This window comes from Taeniopygia guttata, chromosome 35, assembly GCF_048771995.1.
Source record: "Taeniopygia guttata chromosome 35, bTaeGut7.mat, whole genome shotgun sequence".
Taxonomy (NCBI): Eukaryota; Metazoa; Chordata; class Aves; order Passeriformes; family Estrildidae; genus Taeniopygia; species Taeniopygia guttata.
This window is the reverse complement of record NC_133060.1, coordinates 3,719,337-3,738,335: the sequence shown is the minus strand read 5'-3', so window position 1 is coordinate 3,738,335 and position 18,999 is coordinate 3,719,337. Positions and strand designations below refer to the sequence as shown.

General features: G+C 43.8%; 3 protein-coding genes across 3 annotated transcripts; 1 reads left to right on the top strand and 2 right to left on the bottom strand.

Moving 5' to 3' along the window:
- Positions 1 to 2,595: 2,595 nt before the first annotated feature.
- Positions 2,596 to 4,888, top strand: LOC140681394 (TOG array regulator of axonemal microtubules protein 2-like). Its single transcript, XM_072921188.1, has 2 exons — positions 2,596 to 3,688; positions 4,567 to 4,888. The coding sequence occupies exons 1-2, from the start codon at positions 3,616 to 3,618 to the stop codon at positions 4,800 to 4,802; spliced, it is 309 nt and encodes a 102-aa protein (XP_072777289.1). The 5' UTR covers positions 2,596 to 3,615; the 3' UTR covers positions 4,803 to 4,888.
- A 3,840-nt stretch (positions 4,889 to 8,728) lies between these two features.
- Positions 8,729 to 11,626, bottom strand: LOC140680261 (otoraplin-like). Its single transcript, XM_072921029.1, is given in 6 exon segments — positions 8,729 to 8,737; positions 9,280 to 9,389; positions 9,964 to 10,101; positions 10,530 to 10,705; positions 11,036 to 11,109; positions 11,612 to 11,626. Coding segments are annotated over 6 exon segments (522 nt in total).
- Positions 11,627 to 11,698: 72 nt separating this feature from the next.
- Positions 11,699 to 18,972, bottom strand: LOC140681370 (U2 small nuclear ribonucleoprotein B''-like). The gene is made up of 7 exons (XM_072921028.1): positions 18,769 to 18,972; positions 18,243 to 18,390; positions 15,930 to 16,102; positions 15,291 to 15,431; positions 14,022 to 14,072; positions 12,427 to 12,515; positions 11,699 to 11,910 (listed from the first exon to the last, which is right to left on the bottom strand). Exons 1-7 carry the CDS (start codon positions 18,970 to 18,972, stop codon positions 11,751 to 11,753), a joined length of 966 nt encoding a protein of 321 aa, XP_072777129.1. The 3' UTR covers positions 11,699 to 11,750.
- Positions 18,973 to 18,999: the final 27 nt, after the last annotated feature.

Sequence of the window (18,999 nt, the reverse complement as noted above, 5' to 3'; positions counted from 1 at the left end):
TTGCTCCTTCCCGGAATGATTTTTTCATGGAAGGGATTAGCAGCAGCACAGAAACACCAACAGCTACTCAACTTCACAGGACAAAGAGAATCCACCGAAACACTGTCATGTTTCCTTGTGCTTTTGCATCTTTCTTGCACTCTGAAAGAAAAAGAATTGGCCAAGCCCTGCTATTCAAATCTCCAGCTGCTGTGTGTCTTCCTGTGGCAGCTCACGTGCAAACACAACTGGCTGCCTGCTCAGCTCGGCACTGGACGGCCACAAGCAGGGAGGGCCCTGGTGAACATCTCTTTGGTCTGGTGGGGCAGCGAGGGCACAGGAGACAAAGACTGCTCCTCCCGAGTTCATGGGGCAACAGAGAGATTCTATTTCCCAAGCCCCCCCTCACACAGAGCATTTGAAAGACCAGGCCTGGAAGCTCTCATTGGTTTGAGCTCCACGCCCCTTCAGGTTCTGGCCCGTGAGGTGCCTGCAGTTTTGGGAGATATTTGATTGGTCAAGAGCCCTGTCAATCATGGTAACATCGCACCCTTCTTTTCTTTATAAAATTCTGTGTATTGTTCTCTGTCACCCATCTGCAAGGGCCCTTTGCAAACATGGTGACAGAGGACAGCGTGCATCTAATTTACACTGGAGCTGCAGCATTCCCCTCCAGGAACTGTCAGGGGAGAACTCAGGCCACAGGCATAATGCTTCTTGGTTACAAATTGAACTTATCTCTAAAAGCAGAAAGCTATTTAACCCTGAGCCCATTTAGCCCTTAGAGAAAAACACAATTTTAAAAAACAACCTTTAAGCACTTGATCCCTTGGAGAAAAACCAAACTCCCAGAAAACAGTCAGTAAACAGAAAAACTGTTTGTAAAAACAGTTGTGAAAAAACTTTGCAACTGCAATTTGCTTATGATAAATCCATGTTCTATGTGTACCTCAGTGGATATTCTTTGAATCATACCTGTTTATCTTGAAGCAATGCAAGAGTAATTACTAGAATATTAAGAAAAGACATATACACATACTAGGACTTCTTTAAGACAATGGATTACTAAAATATGAATATCGATCTAATATCGATATCCGACTGAGACAGACAAAAACTCTCTAAGAGTTTAAAGTTAGAAAGTGTATGTTTATTGAGACAGCCGGGCAGTACCTGGGACAATTCCCTAATTCACACTGCAAAAATCACAGGTATTACAAAGCTTTTTTATTGACAGAAGTCTTGAATACACAAAATATGAATGCATATTCATATCCCTGTCACTTCCTCTGCTCCGCTTCATATGCTAATTGGCAGAAAGGCTATTAAGCATGTGTAGTTCTGTTCCCTGAAATGAGTCGAGGGTCCATTTTGGGGAGGGGTCTCCAAAATGAAGAAGTAAAATAAGTCTTCCTCGTTCTGACCTTTCTGCCTTTCCCATGCACACGTAACAAATGAATCCTTGCTGTTTTCCTGTGCTTAATGGATTCCTAAAGTATGGGAAGTCTGCAACTGTTTTTGTGTCCCTGAAATCTGTTTGTCACATTCTGTTTCTCATGCTAAGCACAGCTACTCAAACATAAAGCTGAGAAGCAAGGAGTTAATAGATCCTGGATATCTTATCTAAGATCCAGCTACTGTTAACTATGAACAAAGCCCATTTATCTACTTCCGCTGAGTCAGCAACATCTAATTTAACTATCATCTTAACTTCCTAAAATTCTTAATTCTTCCAAATTAATGTCTCACCGGGAATGGGGACAGGGAATGGGAATGGGGACAGGGAATGGGCAATGGGAATGGAGACAGGGACTGGGAGTGGTGACAGAGACAGGGAATGGGGACAGGGACCAGGAATGGGGACAGGAAATAGGACTGGGAATGGGGACAGGGACAGGGAATACGGTACAGGGATCGAGAATGGGGTCCGGATTGGGATGGGAACAGGACGGGAACGGGATGGGGGGACATGGGAACAGGCAGGGGCAAGGGGAGTATGGAAGGGGAGTAAGGAATGGGGCAGCCACTGCACGGGGACGAGGCGTTGGGATGGGGGCACATGGGGACAGTTCCAGGGCAGGGGGTCCTTGACCAGCTGCCCAGAACCTCCACCAGGGTCTCCCAGTGCAACTGGAGCCGCTCAGCCTGGGGTGCCCTGTAGTAGATAGGGACAGGCGGAGCGGAAGACCACGGGATGTGACGGAAAGAGAGACCCTTCCCCCCTTCTCCCTGCCCCACGTTATCTATTAACCCCAGAGCATGTGACCACACCTGTCTCAGTAGTTTTCCACTCCCGACTAACCCCTGAGACCCCCCAACCCCCCTCTGACGTAGCAAAGACCCCCGAGATTATTTAAACCCACGAGATGAGATAATAAAGGCAGAAAGTGAGGCAGAAGGCGCTGGACATGCTGGCTGAAATCATCGGCCTCCTGGATGATGCCATGAACCCTGTGATGATCCGCTTGGTAGAAGGAATAGCAAAGAACCTGAGCTCAAATGATGCCGGGGTTCATGCTGCAGCTGTGAGAGCACTGGAAGAATCCGTTGCTCATTTAGGTGAGGCTGAGCCCTGGCAGGGACTCCCCTCAACTGCGTCTCCATCTGTCCTACACAAGAGAACACTGAGTGCATTGACAGCTGCTGTTGACTGTGGAACGCTCCAGCTGACACCCACCAGAAGCTCTGGAGGTGCAGCCCTTATGCACCAGTCCCCCAACAGGCTTGCATGTGACCAGCATTTCCCAAAAGTCCCAGGAGCCGTTGGCTCTGTGCTGCTTGTCTGAAGAGCAAGTCCTGGACTACAGCTTTGCTACAATTCAGGGGCAAAAGGGGTTTGGGAGTTTGCTTGGGCCCCGTTTGACTTCCCAAAAGAACAGCTTGGCTGTTGGCATGAAGGGACACTGGCCCATCAGAGCTTCTGCACAGCAGCCACCTGGAAGGCTCTACATTATAGGCATTAGCTGCCTATTTTCCCTTTTTCTTCTTTGTCTTCTTTTTTCAAAGGGGAACTTACAATTCACCAAGTTCATTTCTTTATAACAAACAAGTCTAAATCCAGCTGTCAATGGTGCCTTGTTCCACATATTGTTTTGCGTGGGGCAAGATTGCTCTAGCAAATACCTACATGGGCACTGGCTGCTCAAAATTCCTTTGCCACGCAGATTTATGTCAGCTCTGAAAATGGCTGAAAAATTGAGTGTTTGAAGAGGTCTCCAAGGGGCATTTCCACTTTCTCCACCTCAGCTGCTCTGTGACTCAGGAACTGCCTGAGTCAGCGTCTTTCTGTGTCCCAAGGATGGGGTTCTTCCTTTTTGCTGTGGGATACAAACCCTTTTCACTGCTTACATGTGACTGACCTCTTGAGATCCCTGATGTGAAATGTTTTAACATAGCTCCTGGTACAGAAGACAAGCTTGGATTTACAAATGTGAAAGGAGAGCTTTTCTTCTGGGATTTTAAACCCTGCCAAGTAGGCGTGAAGGAAAGATGAAAAGGGTTCAAAAATCAGCAGAAATTTACTTTCTTGTATAAAATGGAGTTGCTCCTGCCCTTTCCCTCCTCACTGTCCTTTCTCCTATGACCTCAGAAGAGTGAGCAAAAACATGTGTTTCACTTGTAGATAAAGTATCACTGATGAAAGAGTTCAGCCACCAATGGAGCCAACTGAGTGGCCAAGCTCTGCTGGATGTCGCAGAGTGTATCGCAGGTATGGCCTCCAAATATACTGCTGGTAGTAAATTTTTGTCTGTGTTTGATATAGTTCAGTTCAGAAAATAAGCAGAGAGATTTCAGAAACAATGTGAGAAAAATACTTGTGTTTTGGTTACATTTCAGTCTGCTGTGTAGCATTTTTCTCTCTCTATGCCCGTATTTCAGTGGACATTAGAAGAAAAAATGCCATTAACACTGGGAGAGGAAATGCCATTAAAATGTGGAGATGCCCAAATGCCAAGGCAATGGGGTCTGGGTAATTAAGACACGCTGAAGTTTGAAACAGCTCTGTGTTGGGAGCTACAAAAACATTCTGCCAAAGACACCAGCTAGTCACTGATGTTTCTAATCCAGCTGTCGAGCAGCAGCCATCTCTGGTGGGCTGGAGCTTTGAAGTGTGTTCTAATACTGCCCTTTGCTGTGTGCCACTGAGCAAAGGGAAGAGTCAGATTAGACTTTTGGCACTTGAAATCAAAGTCACAGACATGGAGTCACCCCTTTTACTAGAAATCTTTCAATTGACTCTCTAGGGTGCATTTCCAAATCTTCAGTGTGGGTTTAGACAGCTCCTTAATGGGAATAAAATGCAATTTGACATTTCAGTCATTGTTCATGCAGAAACAGATTGTGAAATAATTTAGTAAAGGTACAAAGTCTGCCATGGGTACAAGACTCTGGTTGGAGAAATTAGTCCTGAGGGGTTGGTGGTTCTGTTTCAAGGACCACCAGCTGCTTTGCCCGTTTCTGGATCATGGGGCTTCATGTGCTATTTCACTGATCTTAGCCAGAGAGCCTTCCAAGAAGCAAAAGCAGAGGTAGATCCTTGTTTGCATGGAGCTTGGTGGGTAAGAAGCTGTGCCTCTCTCCCGGCAGAGCTCGTGGAGTGGGTTTATGCCAGGAGCCCTGAAGTCGTCCAGCGCTATGCCCTGCCCGTGCTCTGGTCCTTCCTGGACAACAAAGCGCTGCCTGTCCGCAGTGCCAACATCCGCACTGTGGCCACCAAGCTTGCCCTGGCCCTCTACGAGGCGATGGGCAACAAGCTGAAGAAATGTGCAGCCAGCAAGCCTCCACACATGCGGGAGAACCTCTCCAACCTTTTGTACTGGTGAAGGCAGGATGTTCTCCAGGAAGATGACCAAGTGCTGAGTTGGACACCTCCAGATTTGACTTCTTAGCTGTGCCAAAAATGACAAAACACTAAGGAAGGGTGTGCATCGGCCCCCGCTCTCTCCATCGCCCTTCCTAGTCATGACATGGGGGGCCTGAAGAAACTCCAGACTGAAGACAAGGTGAAGGCTGAGCATGGATCAGCCTCACACAGAGGTGAGGGGGGAGCTGGGCCGCTCTCTGGAGGGAGAAAGGGTCCTGTGGCAGCCCAGAGAGCCTGTGCACATTCCTAGGGAACAGCTGTGCCCCTGGCCTGCCTCAAGTGTCTGCCGGCAGGAACACGCTTCCATGTGCAGCTGTTTAGAAGTTGGCAGGAAATGTGTCCCATGAAATCTAGAGCTCAAGCTGCTTTAGGTTTGCATTGTAGCATCTGTTAAAACTTTGTGTCTTCACTTTGCAGACCTGACTGGCTATCCTCTTACCAAGAGGTTTTCTCTGGACACTTCTGATTGTCTCTTACCCGCAAAGTCCTTGCTTCCCATCCAGAAGAGCTCTCATCCCTCCAAGCTCAGGAAGAAGCTGCCGCCTGCCTGAAGAGTAGTTGAAGAATAGGATTTATGCATTAGTCTTCATAGATATAGATATACATATGTTCTGATATTTAGATGTAGTTTTGATTAAATGTATTTTGATTGTATCTTGAAATTTTGATATTTTTAAGTGTATATATTTTATTCTTATGATTTTGAAAAAGGTAAATAAATAAATAAAATTTAAATAAGCCAAGCGGAGAATGTGAGACCCAGACCTATCTAGCCTAGAGGTTATGGGAGTGCAGCTCACTCGATGTGCCAGTGTCTCACCACATCCTTTCATCACTGGGCCTCTCCTCTTCCTCTTTTGACATGTTTTCTTTGTGTCATTTGTGCTGCTCTTTGTTATTTGACATTACAACTCAGCCACCCATTGACATGTCTGGGGGACAATGGACCCACAAGATCCTGTATAGTCAAAAGTTTTCCATGTAGATGTATTCTGTGCTCACAAAAGGCCTGAGCAAAGAAATCTAGAGGAGTGTGCCCAAATCCCAAAGCTTTGCTCCTTTGCAACGTGACACAGATCTGGCTCACGGGTGTTTTTAATCACAATTTCATAGGTATGAAGAGGACATGAGAAAAGATGCACTGCTTTGGAAAATTCATCTCTATGTATATTTACCCAGGACAGCAGTACAACTGTGTTGTTTGCAACCTGTTTGCAGAAGGATGATTGGACTGTGAGGCCAATAACAAGTGACAAGGATTCCTCAAATCTTTTTACACTCCAGCCTGGGTGCCATTCAGACCACAGTTATGGGATAATACTGCAGTACATCCCACACACATTCTGCCTCCAATAAAAGCTTGGCTTGTCTTATTAGAGTGAAATAAATAGAAGAGTAATAAAATGAACAGTTACACTCGTCACTTTGGAATGACTCTCCTGCTTTCCAGTGTCAACCCTGCACCTCATGCTCCCAAGGCTTGTTACAAACAAGTGTCCGAGATTGCTTATAAATTCTTTGGCAAGGTTCAGTAAAAGCCAGATTGAATATTGAGCAACAGCTCAACAAAATTCAATGGCAGCACTCACACAATTACTTACTAGTCGATTAAGGCACAACAAGGAAAAAAAGTAACAAATAAAATACAGTCAATCAAACAAGAAATGTACTGAGAACTATACGTGTGTGTGTGTGTGTGTGTGTGTGTGTGTGTGTGTGTGTGTGTGTGTGTGTTTGTGTGCATTTGAGAAGGGGACAGAAAGAGCAAGGATCCAAAGGAATACCACCTAAAAGCTTAACAGCACTCAAGCTTAACTCCAGGTCAGCTGGAGCCTCCAGGAGTGGGGCTGTTGGCCCAGGATCCATTGTTGATGGGTGATCCTGCCAGAGCAGCAAACCTGCGAGCTCGCTGGCTCTGAGAGGCCCCACGCAGAGGGAGGCTGCTGCTGGCAGCCGCTGTGCTCCAGGAGAGCTCCAAGGGCCTCCTTTTGGAGCACTGATTATAAAATAAAATGCTTCACCATGGCTGCACTTTGGGTCAGCAGCCTGCCTTTGAAAGTGGGAGAAGAAGGATGTTGTGCCACTGAGGCCAGAAAAGTGGTTTCCAAGGCTGTTCACAGAACAGCCCAGGATCTCGTTAGACAGCACGAGTTCCTGGAGCACTCAATGTTTCTGAAAAGCTCCAGAGGAGCTGGGTCCAGGGGCTGTTCAGCAAGGCCGAGGCCTGACAAGCCTTTCTCAAATCACTGTGTGGCCTGACAAGGCTGGGGGGATTCACCACCACAATCTGAAACATGAAGTTTGGATGTAGGGTAAAAAGCCACGGCCCAGTGGAAGTGGGTCATGTCCTCAGGCCTGTGGGAGAATCACAATGCAGATCCTTGTGGTAGTGATTCCATTTCTCCCCACTTTTCTAAATTCTTGGTGGCAAGGTCACTTAGGTTAGACACCCAGCTCACAAGCAGTGCTCCTGAAGTTTTCTGCACAATGAATTAAAATGAGAATCCTGTCACATCCAAAAACTGTGTTCTGTTGTGGTTTAATTACTGTTTTGAATAATTTCTAGAGCAGCAAATTTGCTTCCTCAAATATTTACTGTGCATGGCATGGAGCACGGAGGAAAGATTTAATGTTAAAAGCATCACCCTGGCAATGTTCTTTTGACAGGTTTTGCCCTGAGCTTTCCTTAGGATTTTCTGAAAGATTCAATGTCACTAGCAGAAGCTCCTGCAATGGCTGCTGGCCAGCAGAGAGGGCTGTCAGCTGTAAAACAAGTGTTGCCACAAGCAGCAGCTTACCCAGGGCAGCAAATCAAGAGCTGGGAAGGAGCTCATCTGAAGGCCAAACCTCTTTCGGTCCTTCTAAAAGGCTGGAACAGTTCCTCGTTCCAATGAGGCGGATGCTGGACACCACAGCTCTGTGTGAGGACTGGACACAAGTCTGCTCCCACTGAGCGCTGTGATGGTTTCTGCAGGAGCTCTGGGCTCCTGCGTGTGGTGATACAATGAGGAGTCAAGGAGCCAAGTGCACTCCTCAAATTCCAAATGGTGCAGGATGTCTCCCAGACCCAACCTGCCACCACCTACAACTCCAGCTGCCCTGGCAGTGCCAAATGCCTCTTACAAACTGACATCAGGAAACTGGGGGGTGAGTGTTGTTTCCCATGGGAAAGGGCTGGCGTTCATTCATGTCCATGGGCCTGCAACTGGAGCTGGTGCTGCATCTTTCACATTGCTTTAACCCCCCTGCCAAGTGCTATCTGTGGCTGAGAAAGGACACAAAAGGATTAACATGACACAGAAGTCTTCCTTTCACTTATTTCCTCTGTGTTAATGAAACCCATCTAATTATCTGGACCTAGGATGGAAGACTCCAGATATAATCTCAAGATGGAAAAGCTAACTGTATTTTGTCATATGCTGCAAAACAGCATATAACTAAAAATATTGAGGATGGATGAAGGCAAGTACTTTAAATCTAACATTCAATGTGGTTTCAAGCACAGAAAGTTGTTAGTTTTAAGCCAAACCATGCTGGCCTCTGAGAAAGGACCTTCCTCTTCCACTCATCTGTGAAGTATTTCAGATATTCAGGAAAAATATTATTTTTTGGAGTGAAATGCACTATTGTGCAGGGACAACCATTCTTTCAGAAATGCAGCCTACTTATTCACAGAATCATGTGTTTCCAAAACCCTTGTGACTCAATTTTCTGACACACCATTAGCTTTGTAATGAGAAAGCAAGCATGGTCTTACAGTAATCACAAGTTCTGTATGACAGTGTCTATCTACAGACACAACTAAAGGAAGGTGCACTAGTACACCAAAGTTTACAGCACAATATCCAGGCTCTAATATCTACAAAAGAAAGCTTTGGGCAAAGCTTACATGACCTTAAAGGTCATTGCAACATTTACAATGTCTGCTATATCAGAGGTTATGCTAGGAATTTTATTGAGGTTATTTGCCTCTATAAAGGCCCAAAGATTGGATTCCTAAGCACCTGTGATATGCTACAATCAACTGCCAAAATAATGATTTAATTTTACAGCATATTAGTATTACATAACCAAGTAAAATTGTCGCTGTTGAGACAGGACAGGAACAGAGAAACTCCAAGTCAGAAGGCTGAAAGAACTAAACTCAACAACTGTATTTCAAATACATCGCTCTTTTTATAGAGAACATCCTGCAGACCAATTTCATTGGCCTTAAAGTAAAAACATCTCACACCACTGGTGCGTGCTGAATGGCACACGGTGGCAGAACATATCTATAAACAATGTGAACAACAAGAGAGACAGAGAATTATTTACATTCCTTTGAAACTCTTTCCCAGGCCCTAGCCTGGCAGAAACCTCTCCTTTCTCTCTGAATGAACTGAGAATATCCATATATAATTATGTAGCCAGCTGGGCCTTTGTAAATTCCTCACCCTTGTAGGGACAGGCTGACTTGCCTCTTGATAGACATGTTGTTCTGACACTGAACTGCTAGGGACATAACCAACTGTCCCCATATAGTTTTCATACTGTTCTCCATAAACTTTCAAGCAAGGAGGTGTATAATGAGATACCTTAAAACAATCCTCATCTGCTTTGAGCTGGTTTATCACTTAGCCAAAAGGAGTTACCAGTAGTGTTCTTAATGTGGTTTACATCTCCTAGGCTCTAATCAGCTGGCACATGAAACAAACCATTGACAGAAGTTCTGATCTAGGCATACATTTTTTTGAGTAAATGAATACTGCTTATAGTTTATCTGGAATTTTTTTGTAAACACAGCCAGTTTTTATATTTGCTTCCCTTACATTTAAGATTTTAAGGGCCCCTGTGATAAAAGATTTATCCTCCACTGTTTTCATAAACAGCCACAGAAATAAACTGTTGAGCCATTCTGTAAAGGTTCAGTTCATAATTACCATATAGCTATTGATTAAAAAAAGAAAAATATTAAAGCCCTTCAAGCCTTCTCAACCAGTTTAAACATTCACTTTTAAAACTAAGTTGCTGCTTTAAGCCCCACAACAGCTCAGCATTTGCAACCATTTCTTGACAGCAATGTGTGTGTGTTAATCTACTTCTAGTTTGTTCATATTCCAAAGAATCAACTCTTACACTTGCAGCCCAGAATTCCCCAGAGTCTTCTTCATTCATTAGTTTTGAATGAACATAAATTCACTGGCCCTTCTTAATATTAATGAAACTGCAGTCTGAAGCATTATAATCCTCTTCTGCTCTGGCAAGGGAATTGGTGTCTGGGGAAAAAAAAAAAGCAACAAAAAAATGAGGTAGATGTATTCAAATACATACATACTTTAACAGAAATATAATTACACGTGACCTTGTAGTAAAACTATTCCTACATATAAAAGTAGGTTATCTTGAAACAGTTAAAGTCTTCAAGAATTTGTTCTGTGCATTTTTCTATTTTCCAGTAACCAAAATAACAGCTTTAGAAGCAATTTCAGCACTGAAAGTTAGAATCCCTCCCTACACTTTTCACTTAAGTGAAAAATGTCCCTTTATAAATCCCATTTTTTGGTAAAACTGCATGTGACATTCTACATAGCCAGTTGACAAGAAAAATATATGACAGAGCTAAACAAGCAAAGTAGTTTTGCCTTCACTCCCAGCATTATTTTTAAAACTATTTTGTCCTCAAAGTTAAAGCAAATTTACTTACAGACACAGTCATCATCAGGACACAGCTTCTTGCTGGTAAGCTTCTCCATAGAAATTCCAGTTGTGAGAGGACACATTGATCCGAGACACAAAAATAAAGTCATCAAATAAACACTTTTTGTCACTTTTCTTTGCTGCAGCACTTGCTGAGTGTGTACCAGGTCCAGACATTCCCATCTTTTATGGAAGAGGCAGAAAACTGGACAAACACACCAGGCTAACAGGTATGGGCTGTGGCAACACTGCATCCCACCAGAGGAGCTGGAGGCAGGGGGAAAACCTCAGACTCAACTCATAAAGCTGAATCCCCTGCCAAAGCCATTCTGTATTAACATTTTAATCAGCAACTGTATTATTTAAACACTCTAAGCCCTCCTAGAGCTGTCCATAATCTTAATCATACTTCAAGCAAAGTCTGAGAATGAAAATTAAGTCAGACCCTGGTAAGAAGCAAATGAAATTACATTCTTCTTAGTCCTCCAGTCCTTAATTTTCACAAATGCTCACTGACAAGCACAATCTTCCATGGACCAAAAACCCTCAGTGGCAGAGATTTCCCTGTTCCTGTCTACAAAAAGGACCTGCAGGGACAATAGCAGACAGATGCAATGGAACAAATCATTAGGGAGTAATCAGATACAATACGGTATTTCACGTCACACAAAACCTATTAAGTTTTTAACAAGTAAGAAAAAATAAAGTCAATCAAACCTGAGAAACCCAGAAGCATTAGGACATGTATTTTGGAAAAGCCTGGCTAAAAACCTGAAACTTTTATGTTTCCTCTCAGGACTTTCCCTTGAGAATGAGGGTGAATGCTCTATTTATTCTGAATATGCTGGCATTCAGCATCCCTGATCATACTTTTGCTCTGGAAAGAAAGCTGTTTTTAGCACTCACTTCTGAGAAATAAGGATCACTTTAAAAGTTCTTAAACTGAATAAAGCCCTGCAAGGTTAATCAATAATGAGACAGACTTGAGGAAAAAACATGGCTCAAAACCAGGATAGTTATATTTTATTTTATAAAAATTAGTATTTCAACAGAAAAGATCGTTATCCGGGTGATGTGTGGAAATTTTACATGTGCCCTGGTCATTGTGGCAATTCTATTTGAGTCTTTTTTTTTCTGCAGAGAATAGCAAGCGTGCTGACTGACCAGAGTAGCAAGTTTTTAAAAAAAAAAACACCTATCCACAGAACTCCTTTACAGGAGCATATAGTTATTTCTTTGCATAGGTGATTTTCATGGCATGAGATGGAGTGATCTTGAATCCCTGGAGAGCGTCTCGAGCAGCCCCTGCTTGGTTCTCGTTTTCAAACTCCACGAATGCGATGTCATGGCGCCCCGGCACTAAGCGTACTTCTTTGAATCCAGGAAACCTTTAAAATAAGGTGAGAGTCAAAAAATACTTCTTAGCTCAATATACATCTCTCTTCAGTAGCTCCTTATCAGAAGCATCTACTAGCACAATTGTTATTGCTAATGAAAGATTTAAATTGAAGGGTTTTACATGTTCTATCCTTAGAACTATGCTTCAATTAAGGAATATTATGTGGAAGCAGTTTAATCAGAGCTGTACACACACAGAAGCAATCAAACTAGTCTTAGAACTGCTCCCTGCTGTCCTATGGACTTTAGTATTACAGTCACCAGCTTAAATCCAGTGCAAATTGATAGCAGATAAATTTCACAATCAAAGCCAGCTATGAAAAAGATCAGATTTGCTTTCTGAACCAAGTCATCAGAACTGACATCTGTAACCTCGCCAGTAAGACGAACAATTGAAATAGCTTCAGAACAAACCCTTATTTCTAAAAAGTGAGCTTGCCAATTGAGAAAACACGTACAGGTTACAGAAGAATTAAAAGGAGAAATAATTTCTATGCAAAACTTACTGATTAAATAACATGGACAGCATCATCTCATTTGTTTCCTCAGGCAAATTATTAAGGAAAATGATATAGTTTGGTGGGTTATCAGGCACCTGCAACAACAGAAATCAAAGCTCAAAAGACTATACATATTTGCATCCAGTTCCTTTGCATCTGTCTGCATGAGTATTTGAACCAAGACTCGCATTTCTTTAGTTTTGCTCATAACATTTTATCTGGGTTTCACCACACTTTTATCAAGATGCAGACAGAGCCCCTTCATTCTTTTACATGGATACATTAATTTGGAGAGGTTCTTCCACAAAAATCACAATACCATACTGTCTTAGATGTCACACTTACACTCAACTAGTCAAGAGCTGACACTGCAGTACTCTCTGCACCCAGGTGCCACAGTAGTGGCTGCAGTGCTATTCAAGACACCTGTAAGGCAGTGGTGGAATGCATGAAGGACTCACAGTGGGAAGCCAAGCCCTGTTTACCTGCAGTACAACCAAAATACTGAGTATCAATCAAAACCTACAAAATCCACATGGTTTTATTACAGAGCTCAATTAAAATGTCTTAATTAGAAACCACTTTAGATTTAGAGCTTTAGTCTTGTAACAGATTTGCCTGCTAATACAAATTTGTTGCCACCCACCACAGACAAGGCTGAGTAGTTATTTGCTGATACTGGAATCTTCAACTCAACAAGTACATTATAAATATAAAAATTAACTGGACACCCCAACTTTAAACATTGTCAAAGCAGTGCCAAATAAAAAGTCTCAACAGAACAATATCTTTTTACTGATGGAAATATTCCAAGTAGCGCCATTAGAAAATAAACTTCTGAAGTTCAAAGAAATACCCAAATACTCAGTGTTGTGCTTTGATGCAAAGTGACATACATATATTGTGCCTGAAAATCCAGGGAGCAAGACCTTTTCCCCTGTTGATTATGTATGCAATGGCAGTACTCCAGAAAGATGTGGGGCAGGGCAGGCAAAGATATTCTTCCATGGTACTTGCCCTCCTGCAAATCCTGGCTCTTTACCACTTTCACTTCTAACATGAATCTTTTAGAAAGTCACTGAGCAGACAAGATGAATGAAGCGTAGGGAGTTGTTCCTACATCTCCACACAATACTTTGGAAAATAAGACACTTGTGAGAAAAAAGAAAAAGTGAGCAGAGAACCCCCAGATTCCTGAGATAAAGCTTTTAGGCAGCTATTTTGGCATCCTCTGTTGTCTTCCTTTTCTTTATCTGCTGCTAGAATAAAGTAAGTTAAAGGGAACTTATTAGCAATGGAAAAAAAATCAAGAATCCTTCAACTGATACTAAGCACAGTCCAAATTTAAGAATCCAGTATGATTTGGTAATAGTTCTGTTTTCTGTATAGTAATGAGAAACTGCAGATTCTCATTTCCTGTCAACCAGATACAGTAGAAAAGGGATTTGTTTTGTTTTTTTACTGTCATGTAGCTGTTAGACAATGTTTCATAGGACAAAAACAAAGCTGTAAAATATATCCTCAAGTTTCCATGTGTAACAAATTATTATTCATAGAGAATAATTAAAAACATTAGTGCTTTTAGTAATAAAAAACATTACCTGATTCTGTGGTGTAGTCCCTGGGGCACTGGCTGAATTCTGTGTTGCTCCCTAGCAAATAAGTACAAAATAGTTTTACAAAGGTATTCCATTAGAAATAAATTAAGGACATATCACCATGTTTCTCTATAATTCAAGACATATGTTAAAGGTTTTAGTGAGCTGCAATCCAAGGAACATTTGGTGCCTATGAGATACTTCCCAAAGGGAACAAATTGTGTGAATTTTGCATAGCTTCAAAACCAGGCAATCAAAAGAAATAGCATCAGTACTACCTGATCAATCTAATGGCTGAGTCAAGTATTTCTCCACGTTACAAAATTTCAGTTAATAGATAAGGAGGAAATAGTTTTGAAAATGAAGGCCTAGACAGGTATCCTGGTTTCACCTGGGACAGAATTAATTTTCTTCTTAGTACAGTGTTTTTGAATTTAGTATGAGAGCAACACTGATAACAAACTGATGTTTTGGTTGTTGATAAGTAGTGCTTGTTTGTATCAAGGACTTTCCTGTTCCCCACACTCTGCTAGTGATTAGGTGCACCAGAAGCCAGGAGGGAGCCCGGAGAGCTGACCAGAACTGGCCAAAGGGACATTCCATAGTAAAGGATATCATGTCCAGTATATAAACTGGCAGGATCTGGTCAGGTGCCTTGATGTTTTCTGCTATACTCCAGCACAAAACGTACTAAATGTTGTTACTTTATGCACGCCAACCCTTAGAGGAGATAAATTCCAACCTAACTCCTGTTAATCTAACATGGAACATCTAATATCTGAGGTAAATGAATTGTCTTGTTCTCTTTTACCATTCTTCTGTCCTTATTAGGCAACATGGAATTAAAACACTGAAGAGAAAAGGTGGTTGAGCACTTGAAGCCAGTACTAAAGATAAGCACACTCTCCTTTTTTTTTCCTTTTCTTAAGAGGCTAGTTTCTACTTGGGTTTGTTGTACCTTTGCCCTACATCTTTACTTTTATGTGGTAATAGCAAACGAGAAAAAAGAATGAACAGCAAGGACTATATAACCAGCCCCCTCTCCTTCTACTTCTAGAAATGCTCAAGAGCTCCAGATAGACAACAGACCCCAATTTAGGGAATTGAAAAGTAACAAAAGACAACATCAAATCCTAAAAAATTATTTAGAATAGCTTTTGTGTGTGTTTTTTTGTGGTTTTCTTTGGTGCTTTTTTTTTTTTGTGGGGGGGGGTTGTTTGTTTATTTGGGGTTTTTTGGTTGGTTTTTGTTCTGAACAGAGAAGCAGCTTACCTGGATAACTTTTTTATTTGGTGCATTTGCTGACTGTTCCAGAGTTTTGGCTTTCTTCTTTTCCTTTCTATTTTCCTTATCAGCAAAAGTCCCACGCATTTTAGAGATGATATCAGAGTCTGTTTTTGCATACTGAATATGCTTTTCAAAAGAAAAAATTAAAAAAATAAAAACAGAGTATATTCTGCAGTCAATAATACTGAACATTTTGCACCATGCACATTAACTGTGTATTGACACCCTTTTTTTTTGCAGAAACCTTTTATATTAAAACATTGTTATAAAATGTAGGTACACTTATGAAGTAAACAATTCTCAGTTTTTTCTGAACACAAGTACAGAAGTCTAAAAAAACCCTAATATGGAAATTACTAACTTTAGTTCATTGAAATTGGAACTCCATTTATCTAACATCTTTTTAACATCTGTCAAGGTAACACCTACAGAGAGATTCATTTGAGCTACACAGAGGACATCTGAGAAAATCAGAACTAGCGTCTATTAAAATGGAGTTTTCAGTCCCATTTTAAAGGGAGTTAAAATTTGACAGTGATTTCTCAGATCTCTGCAGAAATGTAAATTCAGCAAAACCCAAACTTCTTAAACAGAAAAGGCAAGTATCTTACAAAAACAACTTACCATTGGTTTCCCATAAAATGGAAAGCCTTGTAGCTGTCTCAAGGCATTGGTGGATGATCCAAGTTCTTTAAATATAACAAATGCCTGTCCTCTCATCTTCATGGTCTTTAAAGCCACAATGTCGACCACATGACCAAACTGTGAGAACAACGTGTACAGGGACCTCTTCAGCTCTGGGCACCAGGGAGAAAACAGATTACAACAGGTCACAGGCAAATTCCCACTTCTACCAAGACTGCTGTCCTTTGGGAACAAGAACAAGACAATCAAAAACAAAGAATTACAGACATCCAGATGCTCTCGGACGCTAGGTCATGAAAAGCATGCCTTGTGAACAAAGGAATAACCTTAAAAGCAATAGCAGTAGCCTGTTGCATATTCATATATCTCATACATGATGCATAAATTCCTTGCAAATTAAGAACTCTTCTGGATTTTGTCAACTTCTATCCTTTAATCCTGATGCTTCCATAAAGACTGAGAGAAGGTGGAAGAATGTTTGTCTTTTCTGATAAGGAGGTTGTAACTCTTTATGGGCCACAAGTCACTGCCATCTCTGTGTGAAGAGTTTCTTGATTATCTCATCTCTTGCTTGAGCTAGTAAAAAAATACTACATGCAGGGTTTTGATTTTAACATTATGTTGTAACCTAAAACTCTATTTAACACACTACTTAAGAGAATTAATACAGCATAACTTTCTAACATTACACATATAATATTCATTGTAACATTTGCAAAAAGCCAATCATAAAATATGCATTCTTCACAGAAAGTGTTGAAATGGTAAAAATAGTCAAAACCCCTTAGGAATTGGAAGGAAAACCTGAGGCAGTGGCAGCTAACACCTCAGAAACCCGTGGCTTTTGCTCCTCTCTTTGACCTGAGAGCTTCCTGGGCAGGGGCAACTCTTCCAATTGCATCAGCGTGGCCATGGCTGGGAAGGCAGCGAGCAGATGGGTTTAGCTTCTCCTGCCAGCCCCTGAAGTGCCAGCTGTCATTTGTGTGCGCTGAGGATTCCGCTTCAGACTCGGAACTGGCGCAGCTGCTCCTGGGCGCTGCTGGCACGTGGGCGCAGCGGTGCTGCAGCAGCTGTCCCGCACACAGGGAGGGCTCTGCAGCCTCCCAGGGCCCCCAAGGAGCGGAGCAGGGAAGGTGCCGGGATCTGCTGCAGGACCGTGGGGTTGTGGGGGATTCTTTGGTCTCATGGATGGGGCAGGGAGGGGGCAAATGGAATCACGGTGAGACAGGGATCAGGCAGCCCCACACCAGGCAGCGTTTTCTCCTCTGAGAGCTCCTCGGAACTGAGTGAGCTGGTGAATCCTGCGGAGCAAATGAGACCCGGGAGTGAGGGAAAGGCTGGCTGGGAAGGAGTCAGATAAACCCGTGTGGGCATTTCCCTTTCCAAGGGGCTCCTGGGGAGACAAAGGAGACAAGAGGGATTCCCCATCTCACTACATTCCCTTATTTCCTTCAGTAGCGCTATTGCAGTCACTGCATACAAGAGTTTACTTGATCCCTTTGATGCCAGGGAGCACCAAGAACTTGAACCTCGCTGGAGTCCAACCCTGTCTACCTATCACCGAGCAGAGAGAAAAGATAAAGAACCTGGGTGGGGGTTGAGCCAAAATGGCATTTTGCCACTTCTGATCTCCTCCCAGCTTTTGCAGTAGGGCAACAATCCCATCGCTGCAAACCACTCCCTTTTGCAAGGCACATGTGGACCTCGCTGGTAGCTCAGGGCTCCTGAAGGGGCTGCTGCAGTTGGCAACTGGAGCTGTTGTTGAACTTTTCACATTGCTTAACCCCCCCTGCCAAATGCCATCAAGTGGCTGAGGAAGGACACAAAAAGATTACCCTGGAGGAAGTGAGGCCAAAAGCTTAGAAAAGGATGAAAGAAATGCTCTGATGATGACAATGACAAAAAACACAATTTATTTTTGACAGCAAATGAGCACCCACCACCCTCCAGCCCTCCCAGACTGGCAGGCCGAGCGGGGCCGTTTCCATGGCATGAGGAGCTGGCAGCCTGCGGAGAGAAACCAGAGAGCCACGGTCAGTCACAGAAGGCTCCTGTGCCCCTGTCCCACCATGGCCTGTGCCCGGGCCAGGCTGCTGGCTGTGCTCAGAGCCCAAACCTCCTGACCCATTCTCCGTTTCTAGAGAAGGGCAGCATGGCAGGCCACATTCCATCTCCTCCGCTTAAGCACAGCACAGCAGCCTCCTCAGCAGCTGCAAGGGCGGGATGCCCGTGTGCCTGCTGCCCTTTGCCCGAAGCCCTTCTGCCAGCCGAGCTGTGGAGCCGGGTACCCACCTCTGCAGACCTGCTGCCAGGAGAGGAGCTGATCCCGCACGAGGTCCTCGTCCTTCTTGAGGGGGATGTCCCCACAGACCGTGACCCCTAGGGCAGCGCTGGCACTGGACACGCTCCATGGATGGTCCGGGCACCAGGTGTAATCTTCCTGGGAAAACAAGGAACAATTGCATGAAAGTCAATTCAAAACAAGACCTGGAAACAAGAAAAAGCGCCAAAGCCTGTCAGTGTTTCATGGGCCTGAGGAGGGTCTGGCCACTCCATGCAGGAATTAAACCTGTCCACGGGTGGGGAAAAACCCCACCATTCCCGCCCATAAACGCACCCCTTCCCCAGGGGCCTGCAGACCAGCTGGGGCACGGCTTCCAAACCCGTCCCCCTCTGCTGCCCCCACCCACATGAATAAATGCTTTTGTCAGGCTGGCTGCCCCCGCCCCAGCCCCTGCCGGGCTGGCTGGCAGAAGCTGTCAGCAAGGCCAGGAGCTGGCTCCCCTTCCACAACATCCGTCCCCTGTCCCAACAAAACCAGCTTGGCGGCCAGGGGAAAAATTAATATTCCCCAGCGCCGCTGAGCGGGGAACCTGCGACGCGTGGCCAGGCCGAGCCCCGCCATGCCTGGAAGCACGAGCACGGCCAGGCCGAGCCCCGCCACGCCTGGAAGCCCCAGCACGGCCAGGCCGAGCCCCGCCACGCCTGGAAGCACCAGCACGGCCAGGCCGAGCCCCGCCATGCCTGGAAGCATGAGCATCCCCTGCCC

Excerpts from the sequence above, each read along its gene's own strand:
- LOC140681394 (XM_072921188.1), top strand. The coding sequence starts at position 3,616 with ATGAAAGAGTTCAGCCACCAATGGAGCCAACTGAGTGGCCAAGCTCTG. Across the intron at positions 3,689-4,566 it reads TGTCGCAGAGTGTATCGCAG|AGCTCGTGGAGTGGGTTTAT; the intron begins GTATGGCCTCCA and ends CTCTCCCGGCAG.
- LOC140681370 (XM_072921028.1), bottom strand. The coding sequence starts at position 18,972 with ATGGCGGGGCTCGGCCTGGCCGTGCTGGTGCTTCCAGGCGTGGCGGGG. Across the intron at positions 14,073-15,290 it reads CAAATAAAAAAGTTATCCAG|GGAGCAACACAGAATTCAGC; the intron begins GTAAGCTGCTTC and ends CTTATTTGCTAG. Across the intron at positions 12,516-14,021 it reads GGACTACACCACAGAATCAG|GTGCCTGATAACCCACCAAA; the intron begins GTAATGTTTTTT and ends CTGTTGTTGCAG.